Source organism: Aedes aegypti, chromosome 1 (genome assembly GCF_002204515.2).
Source record: "Aedes aegypti strain LVP_AGWG chromosome 1, AaegL5.0 Primary Assembly, whole genome shotgun sequence".
In the NCBI taxonomy this organism is placed as follows: Eukaryota; Metazoa; Arthropoda; class Insecta; order Diptera; family Culicidae; genus Aedes; species Aedes aegypti.
This window is the reverse complement of record NC_035107.1, coordinates 180,478,003-180,496,653: the sequence shown is the minus strand read 5'-3', so window position 1 is coordinate 180,496,653 and position 18,651 is coordinate 180,478,003. Positions and strand designations below refer to the sequence as shown.

Sequence of the window (18,651 nt, the reverse complement as noted above, 5' to 3'; positions counted from 1 at the left end):
TTGATTTATGTCCGTGTGTTTGTGCCCGCTATCTTGACAGCGCCGACATTTTTGCTTTCATGATGCCGCCACCACAGTAACCGAACCGTCATTGGCTCAAGCATCGCCTAGGCTCCTCCCCTTTGCCGAATTGCTTTTGCGCCCATCTTCCATCAAGCGGCACCACTAAACGGGTACGTTTTCTGCTCTACTCACTCACACTGATTGGGGATATGGATTGCTCGAATTGCTTTTGATACTCTTCGCTTGCAAAGCAAAAGCATCAGCGCAAACAGGCAAGAGAGCAGGAGAGTTTCGAGCCCGCTGTCAGTTTGTCAGTGCCCGCCGTCTTCATGTGCCGTGTGCGTGTTTTTCAAGCAGAGCGCGCTCGAAGCGTTGTTGAACCGGGTTTTTAACCTGCCAGCCTGCCGATAGTTTGAGAAAGGTGTTTCTCGTTGTTACAGACAGAAGACCAAGCATTACCTACCAGATCGGCACTAGCGAGTAGTGAGTGCGCGGGTGAAGAGACGGCTGACTTGCCATTAGCGGCTTGATTGATTGATTGATTTGAGCATACAGACCGCCGCCACTGCCGCCGTCAAATGCTTTGTTTGTTACGGAGTGGTGCAGTAAAGAGTGAAGTCGATCGACCCCGTCAGTTTCTGAATTTGCGTTTGTCGGTGCGTTTCGCGATTGCGTTTTGATAGCTGTTGCGTTTATTGTTCGCTGTTGTTTGCGGCTCGACAAGTGCTCAGATACTCAGTTATTTCGTTTGAAAATGATGGAACAAACTCGGCTACGACGAAGGATTATTAGCAGTGTTTCGGTGTGTTAATGACACGTGAAGAAAACGGTTGAAAAGTTTGTTTCCACTTTGACAAGCAAGAATTGTGGAACCGGTGCGTACTTAACGATACAGTGAAAAACAACAAAGCGTGTACCTACGCGCAAAATCTGTGATTTAGTAGCAAGCATAAAGTGTAGTGATAAGATGTTGTGTAGAAGTCCCCCTCCAGCGAGTCCGGCCGGATCAGAAATCTCCGTCGGATCACCCAGCCCACCTCCAGTAGACCACCATCATCACCACCACCTGCAAAATCATCACAACCGAAGTGATGATTATTTCAGTCCACTGAAACGGTTAAGGATGGTTGAGCATCATAGTACGAGTCCGAAGGAGCCTAGTCCAAAACCAGAACCTCCAAGCCCCCCACCAACTGCCGCTTCATCCGCGTCGAGCGTGAAATCGTTCTCGATAGCGGATATTCTTGGCCGGGACACAGAATCAAGCAATCGTGATAGTGCACTAGCCCTACATCACCACCACAGTACGCTGCAAGCAGCAGCAACGAAAATCGTGCGACCATGGGATCACCTCCGAGGTCCAATCCCTGTACGGCCGTTTCTGCCACCTGCACTGCTACACTACGAGCACCGGTTGGCGCTAGATTATCACCAGCAGTTGCAGGAACATTTTCGAGCACAAGCTCAACTTCTGCGACACATGAGCATGGACATAATTCCCTCGGAAAGTGGCTCGGAGCGGTCGAGTTCGGCGGCAAGTGGTGATTGCTGTTCGCCGGAGATCGGTCGAAGTTCCGAGCACCAATCGTCTCAATCGTCCTCCTCGGGCTCGAACAATAACAACGGTGGGGCCAATGGCAGTGGGAAGGTCGCCGGACAGAAAACTACCCCTAATGGAACCCCATTGGATGCGCTGTTCCAGATGACGAACAAGAACTTTGACGAGGGCAATGAAGATGGAGGTAAGCCCGTTGTTATGGGTTAAAACGTTTGAGGTAAACATTTCAATTTAAGAAGGGGGTATTGATGGAAAACTTGAGGACTCATTCCAAAACAAACAGCTTTGAATGTAACCATACAACGATGTCTTATAACTTGGATGTACGTTCTATGTCCAGTTTGTTTCCTCAGCATCACCATTGATATTTGGTGATGATATCTTAAAATCTTCCTGCTTCCCTTCGTGGCCTTTTCTTCATACAAATGTGGCCAGATGTGTCCCGGGAAAAATTCGGGACGCTTGTCAGGTCTCGTCCCTAATGAAGCGCTGCCTATGTATGATGTGAAATTTACATTCATATCTAGTCTAAGACATGTACTACATAGTAAGTTAATAAAAATAAAAAGTATTGACACTGTACTGGGGATTTTTTTATTTCCGTACAAAGTGGGCCGAAGGGTCTCAGATTTTCATGAAACTTTTTCCACAGGCAGGGCTCATCAATATATGAATAAAAAAAATTGAGAAAAATTCAGGGTCGTTTATTTTCCCGGAAAGCTCAGTTGGAATTTTTTTGTTTTCCTCTGACACTACTAACTTTGAAAAATCATAACTCAAGAACAAAGCATCGTAGAAACAAAGTTTTTTATGAAAATGAAAGCAAATTTTCTCAGGAATAAAAAAAAATATTAACTGGAAAAAGGTTTCCACAAAATTTGCCACCGTTGAGAAAATTCGTAAAGAAAAGCCGGAAAAACTATGCTCTAACTCGTGAAAATTTTTCAAAAAAATATTTTTGAGAAGATAATCTCATAAGCTTTAATCGCTGAAATTTTTGAAATGTACTTTTTTTTCGTTTTTGAGTTATGGCCAATTTTGTGGAAAATGACCGTAAAAGCCTTTTCTTTGAAAACCCATATTTCAATCGAAGCATCGGAAAAACAAAGATTTTTTATCATAGCAATTGCAAAATTTCTAAAACATCTGAAAAAAAGATATGGGGTTGGTTTTAATGAAGTATAAGTCGGAATGAATGATATTTTTCATGAAAAATTACACCACTAAGAAAAACTGAAAAAAAAACTGTTTCTGCCTCAATTTTTCATTACACTGAAAAGGAATTCTTTTCTATGGAACAAATAAGATTATTATTATTTATTTTATTTTTATTTATTCAATTATTCAGTATATAACTTACATTTGCATCTTAATACTATCTATTCTTTCAACCGGGAAGATTGCCTTTGGTTGCTAACACCAGAAGATTTTCGTTTCTTTGTGTTATTAAGAACAACGCATGCTGTATTTTCTTGGTTTTCATGTGCATCTGAGAATTCACTAGCAAAAATGCTTCGTTCGTCTTTTGGTATAAATGAATGATATTTTTTTGTTCCAGGAATTGGAACAAGGTTAGAAAATCTTTCCTGAAGAAATTTTTCATCCTCTGAATAGTCATTTCCAGTTGCATGGATAAATTCCCAATCTTTTTTAAATTGGTCTTTCACCTTTTGCGACACAGCCCAGTCGAAAAATTGTTTGGCGTTATTAATTTCTGCTGACTTTCTCATACTAGCATCTCTAGCTATTCGCTTAATGTCAAATTTCAAAAATGTATGCAACCATGAAAATGATTTTAAAATTAAAGCAGAATGGCACTTTTTCCCAACCTCACATGGAAAAGGTCCTTGTGATGGTATCGGTGGCAACAATTAAGCGAACCCCATTGCACGAGACTGTATATTGTATTCTGAAAATTTCAAACATGTGTAAAAAAATGTTTCAAGCAATTTTTTAACTAGCATTCATTGATTACCAACATTCGGTAACATTGAAAATACCGTTGCTTACTAAAATCATGGACCCTGAAGTCAAATATGATTTAATTTTTGCGCAAATGCTAACAGATGTGACAGCACCCTTCCAGATATCAATGGAATATACTGGATGTGTAGATCTTTCCCCAAAAAGTCATTCTGTATACATTTTTTTTATTGATTCAGACTATTATTTGAGAAGGGTCAAACAACTTCAACCGATTTTTCTTCTAAAATCGATAATCAAAACATGGTTACCTTTAAGAAAAGTGTAATATAGTTGTTTTGTAGCTAATAATCTTAATCAGTTCACTCCAACTGAGGGATAATATCACGATAAATTTCAACTGTTTTCAAGTTGTGTCTGGAAATTAATTTGTTTGCGACATTCATAAAAGAATCTATTTTGGAATCATCATTGTTATAAACAATGAGTGATTTTTTCAACAATCTCCAAGCAAATATTTATCAAGCACTTTCTTTCCGTAGACTCTGTCTGTAACCGTTTTCATGTACATTGTCTTAGTTTTCATTCCTCTCATCTAAGTAATGTTATCTTTTTGGATTTGAGATGAAGTTTGAGTTTAAGTATCTTCTTTATTCATGGTTCTTCTGACTCCACAATTAATCTAAGGTCACAAGCGAGGATAACACTCCGATACTTGATTCAGATTCGTTCAAAGCTATTCGTATCAATTTATACCACAGTAGATTTTATTATTCTTATGTGAAATGGACATGAGATTAGTAGTGCAATTCGTTAAAGAGCGATTTCAGTATTATGAGGTGTAGTTAAGGTCACATCTCGAAATCCAAACATGGCAGACACAATCGACGGCTTGTGCCCTTACTCACGATTTCAAAGGCACTAATCTGCTGCAATCATGAACGTACAAAGTCAATTTTCTTATTTTAAGCTTTCTGCTAGTGCACAAAGCTAAAATAGAAGTTGCACTCTAGGTTGTTTGTTTGTTTGTTTATTCATTAGGCAGCGTAAGGGAAGTTCTTTTTAAATACTACCTCCGTGTCGTTAAACGTTTTATTTCATACATTACTTATGTTTGAAGCTTCTTTCGTGAGATTAATGCCTTCGAAGTTTTGGTCCATTATTGAATTTTGATTCCAAGCTGTTTCACCTTAATTCATATTTCTTTTACTTCATCAAATCACAAAATTAAAACACAGGCATGATAAATAAATGAAGACCGAATTAGGTACTATTTCTTTTATATACAAGTATTCCACTAAACAACTTGAATTTTTTTCAACAGGCATGATGTTTACGCACACATATTAGAAATAAGGGGTGTTCATTTATTTTATTTCACAACGCCTTAATATCTTTAGTACTATTTAGGACGAAAACATACTGGAACCATAATCATCATGCGTCAAATTCCGATTTTCTTTTACCATATTTACGTATTTTTGCAAGGCAAACTTATCAAACCAAAGGTAATTCGACAGGAAAAAAATCGTGTTCCATTAAATTAATTACAAAACATTAATTACACCGTCAAAGTGGCATTAGGAAATCCAAATTCGATAGCATAATTGTAGAGTTTCTCTTCCTCTTACGTCGAACTGACACATCAGATTGTAATAGCCAAAGTGCATCTGTGACGCACTTGCAATAATTAACACAACTTAAAGCATTACATTAGTCTATGACGCCAATCAGAAAAATTACGTTGAAGAAATGTTTTAAATTTGATTTGGTCTGGGGTAAAATGGCTTTTACATGGCTGGTAGTAGGAGTTTTTAGACACCTAGTTTTTCATCGTTGAAATACAAACCTCCATTTTCAATAAAGGGTTTCTTAAATCTCTTAGGATTTTTTTTTCAACCTTGAGCGTAATATTTTGATCTTGTTATTTTTAAGTATAAACAATTTATTTTAGTGCCAAAACTAGTACAAGATATTCTTGGCAGCTCAAACCTTCTTCTTTCTGGCGTTACGTCCCCACTGGGACAGAGTCTGCTTCTCAGCTTAGTGTTCTTATGAGCACTTCCACAGTTATTAACCGAGAGCTTACTATGCCAATGACCATTTTTGCATCGTGTGGTCGAAGATACTCTATGCCCTGGGAAGTCGAGAAAATTTCCAACCCGAAAAGATCCTCGACCGGTGGGATTCGAACCCACGACCCTCACAGCTTGGTCTTGCTGAATAGCTGCGCGTTTACCGCTACGGCTATCTGGGCCAAACCTAGTGAACACATTAAAAAAATATTTGAAAAGAGATATTTCAAGGCCAACGTCCAACTAGCCAGCAAGACCATGGTGAGGGTGGCAAGTTCAAATTCTGTCAAATGAGAGTCTTAAGGGAAATTTTCTCTTCAGTTCTTCAATATTTTTGATTAAGTTTTCAAAAAGATTTCCCCTATATTTTACACAAAACAATAAGTATCTAATGAGTCTTGACGAAGTTCATACGAAAAGTTGTGGAAGATATTCATGGAATAACTCTAAAACGAATATTCATTGATAATAATCTGGAATCAGTTTTTAAGTAATCCGAAAATATTATAGAGAGCCTCCAGAGAATTTTTACACAAATTGCATCTGGAATAAACTTTACATATGTTTTTTAAAGAAATTGTTTATATAAATTGCTGTGTAAAATCATGAAGGTAAGAAATCACATTCGAAATTCCAGGAAAAATTGTTTTAGGAATCAAGATAAAACATTTGTATGTATTCGTAGAAGAATCCTCGTAGAAAACCCCAGTATCCAGCTATTGTTACAATAAATAGTGGAGACGAAACAGCCTTCGGCTGAAAGTCTCGATAATAAAGATAATAATAATAACAATAAATAAATTAATAAATCAGGACAAAAGTCACAACTCACATATTTAGATTTGTAACGGTACCTCTACCTCTTGAGTAAGGAATGTCATTTTTATTCCGTAAATACTTGTGTTTTATTAGAATGGATTAGAGATGGGCAAAAAGAATAGGAGCCGTTCAAGAGATCTGGATCACTCAAAAGAACGAGTGATCCGTGGCTTCAAGAGATCCGAAAAAAGAACGAACTGAATTTTGTTTTTCCTATTCTTCTTCGTTCATTTTTTGGATTTATTATAACGCTTGACACGTGCCTTGTTTAGCGCGCTACGGCACACATGAAAACACAGTTTGCTGCAGCTCTGCGCTCTCAGCATACTCAGCCAAACAACTAGTTTTTTCCGCCCACTTGCACAAAGAGAAAGAGTGCCCACTTGAATGACAACGTACATTTTGCTTCGGCCGAGTAGGTATATCTTGAGATAATGGGAGAGCGAAAGATACGACGCATGTCGCGCAAAAGGGAGTGAACCGCTCTTTTTACGTTCACTTAGTTCAATTTGCTCTTCTTTTGCGAGCCGCTGAGCCACTGAGCCATTGAACCGTTTAAAAGATCCGGTTCTCTAAAAATGATTGATTCGGATCGGGTCCTTTTCCCATCTCCAAAATGAATGACTTTTAGTCGACAGCTTACCAGTTGTTGTCGTCATAGTTTAAATTTGTTCTAGGTTTCCAACTGCTACAGGGCCCCGACCCATTTGAATTTAACAATTTGGTGTCTGGGATCGAAGAGAATCGAAATTCACAAACATGTGTTCGCCACTACGAAACAAAAAGAGATTAACAATGTGCTCAGCAGCTTGGTAGTCGTGAATTGGCGTGTTCTAGAATAAGAGCGTAAGTCGCATGATCGATTTCTCTTCATCGATCATCTTTGCTGTGGATATAGCCGATAAGGCGCAAATTTGTCAGCATTTTTTGCACTTTAGGACGCAAGATTACATCGCTGCCTAGCATCCAAAAGTAAAAAATGTTAACAAACCCGCATCTTGTCACCATTATTCACAGAAAAGAGGATTGATGAAGAGAAATCGATAATGAGAGTTACGCCCTTATTTTAGCACAGGCTTGAAGTTACTTACGCCTTGAATCGATTGACTACATTCAATCGATTTGCCATGGTCGATTTCTTCAAGATTTTATTTTTCACTTCTATAAAGTTCTAGATAATTGCCTTCTGGGTCTCTTAGAAACGTTATCTGAATATTCAATATAAACATACAATCAACAATGAACATTTATTGTAACAAAAATAATCGTAACAATTGCTCTAGGAAGTGCTTGAAGTATTCTCAAATTGATCTATCCTGAGATTTATTCTGGGAAGCATTCAGGAACTCCGTCAGAGAACTTCTTCTAGAAATTTCGGACGAAATTCCTCAAGAACTCACCCAAAAAATCACCCAACAATTTCTCAAGAAACGCACAACTCCACCAGAATGTCATCTTCGCAGTCCTTTAATTCAACGTGAGGTATAAGTAATTTTCGCGGAAACTGCTTAGAAAATGTCCCGTAAGATTTTTTTCTACACAAAAACCAGTGATTTTTCAATTAATTTCTTCAGTTGGGACAGATGTCCCAAAGATTCCTAAAGGATTCGTCGTGGTATACTATAAAGCTTTATTTCTGGATTTTTGTGGTATTATGCTTAGGCATTTTCTTATTATTGCACAAGAATTCCTTCAGTAGCTCCTACACCCTGCTTTTTTATTTTTCCACGAGGATTCCTTCAATTACTGCTCCATAAATTCCAAAGATTCTTCCAGGAATTACTCAAAATCTCCTCCAGGAATTTCTCAAATGAGCTCCTGTATATTCTTCCACAGATTTCTTACGTAAAATTTTCCATATAATGTTTAGGAAGCTCACTCAGGGTTTTCAACAAGCTATAACAATTATTCCCATGAACTTGTATAATATTGTTATATAAATTTCTCTAAAGATTTACACAAATAAAAGTAATGGATAGTGTAACTCTTGTATTATTTGTATTCTGAAAATTATTTCATTAATTTACTAAGTGAATCTTTCTGAAAAAACGAGGGTCTTCACTTTTTCTTACATTGTTGTCGAAGTTTGTAAAGTATTTCTCGAAAGTTTCGTCAGCAATTATATCAGGGTGTCTTACACGAAAATTATGGAACAAATTTCGGAAGAATTTCTAAGGGAATTCTTGAAGTACTTCTGAATAAATTCATGCTGCATCGTATTAAAAAACTTATCAAATACTTCCTGCTACCAGATTAGTTTATTCGTAGTCTTTTTCCTCAGCCATGTTTAACCAGATTTATTCCATAGACTCGAAAACAAATAACAACGATCAAACTGCAAAGAATAGACAAACTATTTAAAAACTGGGCTTTCATTTATTTTAGCAGTATTGATGACTTTATTGATGAGTTAGGTGAACATTTGACTTTAATGCAATAACAAATTTTCACAGAAAAAAAAAAACTATAATATTATAAAGGAAATGAGTATTACACAGAAGACTTCAATTTTTCTGAATCCTGAACAAATTTATGTTAGAATACAATTAAAATATAGGGGGAGATCCCCCAGTGCCGGACAGCACCCAATACCGGACAAAGTCAAAACATTGAGAAATCATGGTCCAATCAAGATGGTGTATTAGTAGACAAGAAAACTATTATGTAGACTAATCTTTGCGTAGAATAACACATCCTTGAAATATGCATGCCTTTTTAAAAAAGTAGAAAAGTATGAAAATCTTTAAAAAATTGACGTATTCTCGTTATTTTGAGCCTATTTAGTAATTATTTTAAATATGAAAAAATACTTTGGATCACGCAATCATTATCGAACATAATCCTTATTTGATAATATGAATCTTTTTTGTACCAAAATTGAACTAAATATGGACAAATTACAATTTTAGTTAAGCACCTTCTGTCCCCAGTTTCGGACAGCTTGATTTGTTATATGATGTCTTTGAAATTATTGCACCAGTGTCTCAAAATACATTTATTTTTCATGGATTCCGTCGATCATGGTAGCAAACATGCAATAAAATTAAGAAGAATGAACATTCAGAACAACATCGTAAAATGTGCTATTTTTCATCATATTTGAAAGAGGTTTTTGATAGGCATCTAAGGCAAACTAAGAAAAACTCAAATTATTCTTGTAAATGTTGCAAATGCATTGAATTGGTAATTATAAACTTTTCCTATAGTGTACAATTCAATGATATTAAAATTTGCAGAATTCGAGGCATTTCCAGATCGTGTCCGGTATTGGGTGCCACCTTTCAAGATCGATCAATTTGGTACTAAAATACATCATCAAAATGCATTGTCAAAATTCATATTTATATTTTCAAATTTATTTTTGTACACTATAAAAGGGATAATATTTATCATAAATGGGTAACACGAGCCCATAAAATCAATATTTTTCGAATTATGGATTTAGTGGCTTAAGTGTCCGGTACTGGGGGATCTCCCCCTATAGTTTTGTTATTTTAAATTTAAAAGTTGTGGTCAACGATTTATTTTTACTCGTAAAGTCATGAATTTTGGAGTTCAATTTTATTTGTATTTATATTTGAACATCCCTTTTCTTTCTTATTGTTTCTATCGTCTTTTTTAATTATGAAATCTCTACCGATTTTTAATTATGATGAAATTGTAAGGTTAATATTTTTTGAAAATATATTGAACATCAAAATTTTTCAAGTAATATATTTAGAAGAAAATATTTTTCGTGTAACTAACGTAATAGAGTTTTAAAGTAAACTTAATATCACCATGTAATTGGTGATTGTGAAAAAAACATAATATACAAATTTTTGTGTTACATTACCCGAGCAAAGTCGGATACCTAGATGATATCAATAATTGTTAATTGATAACAACATTCATTACTGCTGTTATCATTTTGATATTATGTTATCAATGACAAGTGAATTATAACAAAATTTGTTATCATTGTATCTATGACAGACATGTTCGACAAAAGTTTGATAACAAAAGTCTATAAAACTTTAATAAAGCGTTTAATAAACAAAGTAGACCCCTTATCATTATTTTTTTCTTGTAAATTGTTTGGTGTGTGAGTTTGAGCCAGAAAATTCATCTCTCAAAAAATGTCCGTGATGTATGACCAAAATATTCAGAAAAATTGATACACATTTAATTATCAACGTAAACCAATTGACAACAGAATTTGCTGTTACTTTGCTGTTCGACAAACAAATTTGAGTTCTCATTTTTGCTATGCTAGATGTTAATTCAGCCAAGATGATAACAAAATCCATTTACAAATGATGATAACCAAGTAACAAGATTTTTTGTCATTTTGCTATCAATCTTTGCTGGGGCAATAACAACGTTTCAAAAATTATGAAGAACTTTCCTGATAAGCTAAGAAAAAAATACAAAACAAAGATATCTGCTTGTTTAGCATACCTATTTATACAGAATTCATTGGTCAATGAGTTGAAAAGACAATGTTAATTAATAGTTTTGCTTAAATTTTGGACGAAGTCGATAGAAATACAGAAAGTTAAATAAATTTTGAGGAATCGTTCGATGTTGGTACTAGTAGTTCTCAAACTTTGTGCTTCTGAAGATTTGAGGTAAAGCTTTGGTTCATCTTCACATTCACTTCACCTTAAGGTGAAGATGAATTGAAGCCATAGTTCAAATTTTCAAGAGCACAAATCTAGAGTACCATCGATTGGTCACTCGCAGGTGATGACCAATTGTTCAAATTTTTAGCACAGAGCGTTGTTCGGTTGTGCTTTTGAAAATTTTGAGAGCTTTAATTCATCGCCACCACAACGTTCTGCAAAATGACCAAACGCAGTATTTGTCACCTTTTTCAAAGATACATTCAAAACGATAACTTTTACATTAAAATTATTCCTAGTGTTACGTCTATTCGTCTGTGGATAACCCATTACACCTAAAAGCACTATATCTGCCGTAATTAAGGTTGCCTAAGAATCAAGTCTCGTGAGCGAATCCCGAGATGACTCACGCGACCAACCGTGACTCGCACATATACACATATATACGCGCTCGTCGATCTTTTACACGTCAAGCGTGAGCGCCGCGTTACCGTTGGTAGGTACACTTACTCTCGACTCTCAACAGCCAGAAGACGCCTAAAGATTATTAGTCAGAAATTATGATGATTTATTACACCCAACCGTGGCAAGCCAATTAGGGCCACTACTTTGGGCTTGCGTCCGTCTGCGTGCTGTATCAGCCATGGTCGCAGTTATATTTCTTTGGCTCGCTTTGATTCACTGTTGCAGAGCACTCTACACTTCTGATCACATTTCGCAATCCTATGAATTTTTCAACATCCGACGAACAACGACGACGCAACGGCAACCCGACTGCTTTTATTGCCACGTCAAGTGACAGTCCGTAAGCCATAGTGCGGTCATTGTGTGGCCAACCATTTATGACAGGTGATAATCATTTCGACCTTGCTCGGACGTGGCCGGGCACAAAGTTCAACCAACTGTCAAATGCGAGGGGCCCGCCAATGGCTGCGAATTACGATGATTGAAACCGTTCAAATCTATGCCAAATTATTGAGTGTTTCCGAAGCATGCGCTTCCCAAATTTAAGGTTTTCACTCACCAGAAAATCAATAAAGCTCATCTACAAACGCGCTTGATGAACCTTCTTTTTTTACTGAGAGGGGTAAAACCCGCTTCAATAGCTTCACGCCTGTCATTTTATCGCTTGTTTTCGGTGTGCGCTTGTTTCGGAAAGGCGGTGTCGATTCGCACACAAAAAGCGCAAAAGATCAAACGAATTCGAGTTTGGTTGCCGAAATGCATATAGGAGCAGAGATCCACAAGAAGGAGAACTCACGAAACAGTTTGGTGTTAATATTCATGTAAGTCGGGGATCCCGAGTAAGGGGAGGGGGATGAGGGGGGAAACGATCGCCCGGTAATTACCTTATTAATGCAGTCATATTTATGCACGCCACACAAACTCTTTAGGGAACTGATGGCTAAAAGGACGCCGCCGCCGCCAAACCGTGCCGCTACGCGAAAATGAGCCACGGAAACAAAAAAAAACGGGTTTGATAAAAAAAAAATAACGCTTCTTTTATCCCAATCTTGGATTAGTGTTGGCAAGGGCTCGTTTCGATTTGTGCTGCTTTGTTCTTGTTTTGTAATTATGACGTTTGTCCGATTTCAAAGACAGACACGATGATGATAATGAGCCCCCTTTTTAGTAGACTACGCACGTCTGTGGTAAATATTCTGAAGTGATACACAAAGGGACAGGCGCAATTACGGCTCTTGTTCGTATGCAAAATAACAGCAAATGAAGAGAGCGATTTTATCACATTCTGCCGGTTCTTTGACGGAACGCAAACATGCAGAAATGTCATTCTTTGTTTATGATGTGCAGTCGAAGCGTGTTAATTAAGACAGTTCAAGCGGCAGCTGGATTTCCTCGCTGACTCCCGCAGGCCGTAAGCCCCTAGGGTGGTCCGATTAGCAGACGCAGAACAGTAGACAGCGAGTTAATTAAATTCGATAGCCACAAGTTGGAATAATTCCTCATTTGCTCTGGCTAGACGCCAGCTCATCAGCGAACGTGTTTGCGAAATTCTGATCTAAGATAATGAGCAAAATCTCACCTAACTAGAATCTAGTTAAACCACAGCTCGAGCACGGGCAAACAGACTTAACACTTAAAACATTTTTCTACAAAATTTATCGCTAACTTCACACAATCATCATCTGGTAGCCTACAAAACCTGCATAAGGCGCTAGTATAAATGATTCGGAATGATCGTTTAAAGCGTGGCCGATGAGATTTTCGCCAGTGCTACGTCTGTTTGTTTGTGGCTCAAGCTTTGGGTTGCTAATGGAAATCTTCATCACCACAAATTTTACACGTTACACACACCACAGCACAAATGATTTCGGATTTTCACACCTCTTACTCCGCTGCCCTCTACCTCAACTCGAGTGAGATTTAACTAGATATTAAAGTCAGCGAATCAGGCAACGGAGCTGAAATAAGTTTACATTTTTAATTACAAACCGGCGAAGTCTGCACCTCTTGTGGCGAACGATCGAATCAGATTCCTTCGTGTCTATGTTTCATTACACTTTTTTCCATTTTAAATAAGCTCGAACTCAACCAGCAGAGCAGAGCTCTTATGTAGTGGAGCAAATATCTTACCTGCTCTTTCGTGTGACCATTACCGGCGCAAAACAGTGCTCAGCCATATGATAATCATATCTCATTTGTAAATCACTAATCTAATTTGAATTCACGCGTTTGAATGCGCGTGAGCACTTAGCACTGCCGCCGATTCGCAAACAGGGGTGGTGTTCGGTAGGTACAGCAATGTTGCATGAGTGAAGTCAATAAATTGAACACAAGGAGGAGGTAGCAGCACTGTCGTTAGAATCGGGCTTAGATATGGGGATCAGCCCATTGGCAGGGGTTTCCAAGGGCGGTTCGTGGGTTTCTCGAGTCGAACTAGGTTGACCAATAACTTGAATAAGTATTTTCAATAAAATTTCGTTTGAAGTATAATTTTAAGTATTAAATTCAATTCTTAGATTTAGGTGTTCTGTGTAAGGAAACTTATGAGCTTTACGTATGCAAGACCCACCTATCCATCATGTTCATTTTTGCCATTTATAACCAGAGAAAAAGGGTAAGATAACAGTTTTTTTTTGCGGAACAAGGCCATAGTTTTGGAAAATATATACATAAGAAACGAATTCGAGTGTTAATCTTAAACATACTCACGTATTTTGAATATTGAAGAAAACTTTTTGAAAATAATTTGTGGAATAAACTTTCTGACAATTTAATTGAATTAATTTTCTGATATATCTGATACTACTTCTGTTACTCTTCTAGTTCTGTTTTTTTGGTGTTACACCATTTCCTGGAAAAAAAAATCTTGGAAATCATATCCCGAGTACCCCATTTCCTGGAAAAACATTCCTCGGAAGGACCCATTTCCCGGAATGACTTATTTCCTGGAATACCCCATTTCCCGGAAAGAATAATTAAAATGATAGTCAAAAAAACTTTTAAACAAATGATGTACCGTCGATTATGGGATTGAGCCATATGGGTGACTTTGGACCACTATATTCACAGCAAAGTAATATAAAAAACATGAAAACAATGTGGCAAGTTTCAAGAATACCTTGTTAATAGCCACTAGATAGTCATAGATTAGTTTTTGATGTGCATGCTAGCCATGAGAAGCATCGAAAAGGGTCACCTCTAGGCCCAATGTCACCCCGCACGGCGGTATTACTTTATTGAGGTATCGTTCGCAAATCCATGCTCAACCACTCTACCAGCAGCATCGTTTTTTCACCATATACAAAAAATTTCAAATCGCGATAACTTTTTTGTTCCTCAATATTTTTGCTACATTTTTTCAGAAGTCTTCGAAAAACTTTTATTTTTTCAGAATCTGTGTCGATATTGATAATCAATCATCTGGTTTTGAAGACATTCCGATATTCTTTGGGGGACCAACACTTCCCATATAAAATTATGTTTACGCCATTACGTTTTTAGTCAATTTATATAAAAAAAAACAAAAAGAATGGGCTATATACAATATTATGTAATAAGGAGCTTCTCTAAAACAATCATGCATTCGGATGAGCTTTCTCCAAGAAATCTTAAAATCATGTTGTTACGATGTTTTTTGAAGTTTTCAAGATAGGTTATTGCTACACATTGGTTCCCCAAGGAATTTCGGAATATCGCCAGATCCAGATCAATGATCAAAATCGACACAGATTCTCAAAGTAGTTTTTCAGTAAAACGTGGTGCAAAAATATCGAAAAACAAAATAGTTATTTGTTCGAATTTTGTTCGAACATTTTTTGTGGGAAAAAATAAGTATCGGTAGAGGGGTTTATTACAATGGATCCCGGTCATTTGGCCAAATGCCGTTTGGCCGAAATTAAAAACAATAGTGAACTACAGTTAGCATGCATTTGTAATGAATTTCAAAGCTGAATTTCAAATAACAGTTTATTCTTGAAGAAAGATGAACCATCATTAATATAAAGCTTTTTAGTATAAGTTCAAGAAACAGTAAATGCTGAAAGAAGAACGTCCTAAATATAAGCTACTATTTACTTCTCTGCTAGCGGTAATAGCTGCCAGCAGATGTTTTTGCATTGCTGACTACAAACTCAGCTTTTGACAGAAACTAAATCGGTTTACGACTTATTCGACCTTCTGTAGCATTGTTTTGCTTCAATGCTTCGAAACTAAGTAAATTAATTCATAGTTCTGGCAATGGAGAGACAGTGAGCCTTTTTGACGTAAGTGTTCACCGAGTCGTTCGATTAACTGATATACGCAAACAACGGTACAGAGTCAATCTTGGAGGAGAATGACATCTCTCACAAGTGCTAAAAACTATGTTTTTAATAAATTTCTTCATGAGTGTATTATTAGCCATAGTTCCAATAAACTATGGGAATATTCAAATTTGAAGGAACAGACGATGATCAAAAGAAGGAAAAATGTCTTATAAAAATTTAAGCAAGTGAATTAATTATTATATCAGTATAACTACAAAGCACTGCCGATAAGTTAAAGAAGGTGAAATTCCTAATTGAAATGTAAGCATAATTATTGCCAACAATTATGAAACCAACGAAAGAATAGCCTATGTTTAAAAGAAGGAAAAATTACTGATGAAAATCACTCTAAACTCTAAATACAGCGATAAACATGACGTTCGGTTACATCATAAAAATCATCAAATTATTTGCTGATTAGTTATTGGGCCACATCTGATTCCTTCTCATCAGCGTTGAAGCAATTTGATTTTTTTTGTTCGTAATTCGGCCCAACGTCATTCGGCCAAACCACCCGTTCGGCCAAATGGCATTCATCCAAATGGCGTTCGGTCAAACGGCATTCGGCCAAATGGCCGGACACCATTATAATTTGTGTTGAAATAAAATATTTAAACATTTATCTATTTAGCAACAGCAACGTGATTTAAACTTTTAATTGACATTTAACTCAATATTTGGCATGCTAATTTGAAAAGTAGTTCTATCGGCTAATTTAGTAGCACATTATAAAACATATTTCAGCAAATCACCTGAAAAACTATTGGCAGTCATACTGATTCTATCCACCATATTTTCATTTAGTGGGCGAAGGAAAGTGACTAGATTTTTTATAAGATCAATTAATTTTTACGAGCAGGATTTTTATCTAACAATCCGTTGGCATGTTTAGTTTGGTCTATTTATATATCATGTAGAACAATGTTCTTGATTTCATTCTTCTTCTTCTTTCTGGCATAACGTCCCCACTGAGACAGAGCCTGCTTCTCAGCTTAGTGTTCTTATGAGCACTTCCACAGTTGTTAACTGAGAGCTTGCTGTGCCAATGACCATTTTTGCATGCGTATATCGTGTGGCAGGTACGAAGATACTCTATGCCCAGGGAAGTCGAGAAAATTTCCAATCCGAAAAGATCCTCGACCGGTGGGATTCGAACCCACGACCCTCAGCTTGGTCTTGCTGAATAGCTGCGCGTTTACCGCTACGGCTATCTGGGCCCCTTGATTTCATATCCCTTCGAAAGGTTTCCAACTGTAGACTTACTTTGAGGTAAAGATGAATCGAAGCCAAACCTCAAATTTTCAAGAGCACAAATCTGGAGAACCAAACATCTGTTTGAGCTGAAAACTTAATCGATTGGTCACTAGCTCGATTAAGTTTTCAGCTCAAACTGGTGTTCGGTTCTCCAGATTTGTGCTCTTGAAAATTTGAGGTTTTGCTTCGATTCATAAGACCTTAAGACTAAATAATCTCTAGATATTTTAAACTTCTGTACCAGCAAAGTGCAGTCTGTGAGGAATTTTTCAATCGGTCCATTTTCGTATTAATCTGGTAGAGTTATTATTGCACATACTTGTCTTTATTTTCATAGAACAATTGCCCTTCTTCCATACAAAGGCTGTTCTGTCGAGTTATGCCATTGGAGCAAATAATAATGTTCAAACTGATCAACAAATCCATCAGCATGAGTATTAATTAGCTACTGCCATTTTCATAGAGAATCACTTTGAATTTTGAACATTTGCCGTTCTCCCGGAATAATGGGATTCAAGGAAATGGATCATCCCGGGAAAAGGATTCCGGGAAACGATATCCCGAGAATTGATTTTTCGTGAAATGTTATAGAATCTTATTATTGATATCTATGAATTCTTAGGATTTCTTGGAGAAGAATTCAATCAAGTTAAATGTTTGTGCATATTTCAAATTCTTCGATAATTTTTGGTATATCGATGAATAGGTAGAGTATTTTGAAAAATAGTTCAGTTGACTGTATTATTAAACATAGGACATGCATTTCAGAACAGCAAAATGCTTGAAACTTGCTGAAAAGTCCGCAAATAATATATATTTATTTAGGGTACTTGGAGAATATATTTTACAAGTAAAATGTTTGTTATTTGTTGAAATTTTTGATTATTATTTGGTTCACCGTAAAACGGGGCAACATTGATCAGCGGGGTAGCATTAAACGGAATGCCCATCCTAGTAAGAAATTCGAATCATCATTTATCGATGATATACGTTCAATGCGTCTTTCTCCTTCCTATTATTAGCTAGTAAAGCTTTGTTTGTGTAAATTTGGTTTTGCCCATGCATGAATTTTACAATTTTTTGAAACAACGATTTCCATGATTATGGATGACATTACCTCACATGAGTTCTCCAAAACAGATGAGCAATGAAAGTGCGGATTTTACTAGAAATGGCTCCGTCAAAAATGATTCAGTTGTCAAACTTTCATTCGTATTATCAATTCAGCAAAATTGACGAATAACTAAGAAGACTGCATAATTTCTTAAATTTCTTCGCGATTTAAAAAAATTTCAATTTCACAATAGATCAAAAATAAAGATTTGTAAAAGTTTGGCCTTCATATTTGCCTTTAGGAGCCATGGTTTTAGTAAGTAACTACATTTTCAATATTAACGTTCCTTGTTAACAAGGGTGATCAATGCTACCCCATATGAAGAGATGAAGCACAAATTTTTTACTTATGACGACAAAACTGAACGTTTATTCAAAGTTGTCTTGAAAGGTCTCTCAAGTGACTATAAATCACCTGAAGAGATCAAAAATGGAATAAATGATTTACTTGGATTTTCCCCAGTCCAAGTAATCATTATGAAAAAGAGAACCCAATCTGGCATTGTTCGGAAAGGGCTTTCTCAAGAATTTTA

The 18,651-nt window shown here is 36.6% G+C and overlaps 1 protein-coding gene across 2 annotated transcripts in view; it reads left to right on the top strand.

Annotated features, from left to right (window-relative positions):
- The first annotated feature begins 294 nt into the window (after positions 1-294).
- The window catches only part of LOC5566189 (homeobox protein B-H2), a 79,964-nt gene continuing 61,607 nt past the window's right edge, over positions 295-18,651 (top strand). For both annotated transcript variants that reach the window (XM_001650513.2, XM_021854476.1), the window contains exon 1: positions 295-1,745. In XM_001650513.2, the coding sequence (XP_001650563.2) occupies positions 971-1,745 (775 nt within the window). In that variant the 5' untranslated portion in view covers positions 295-970. The remainder of the gene's footprint in view (positions 1,746-18,651) is intronic.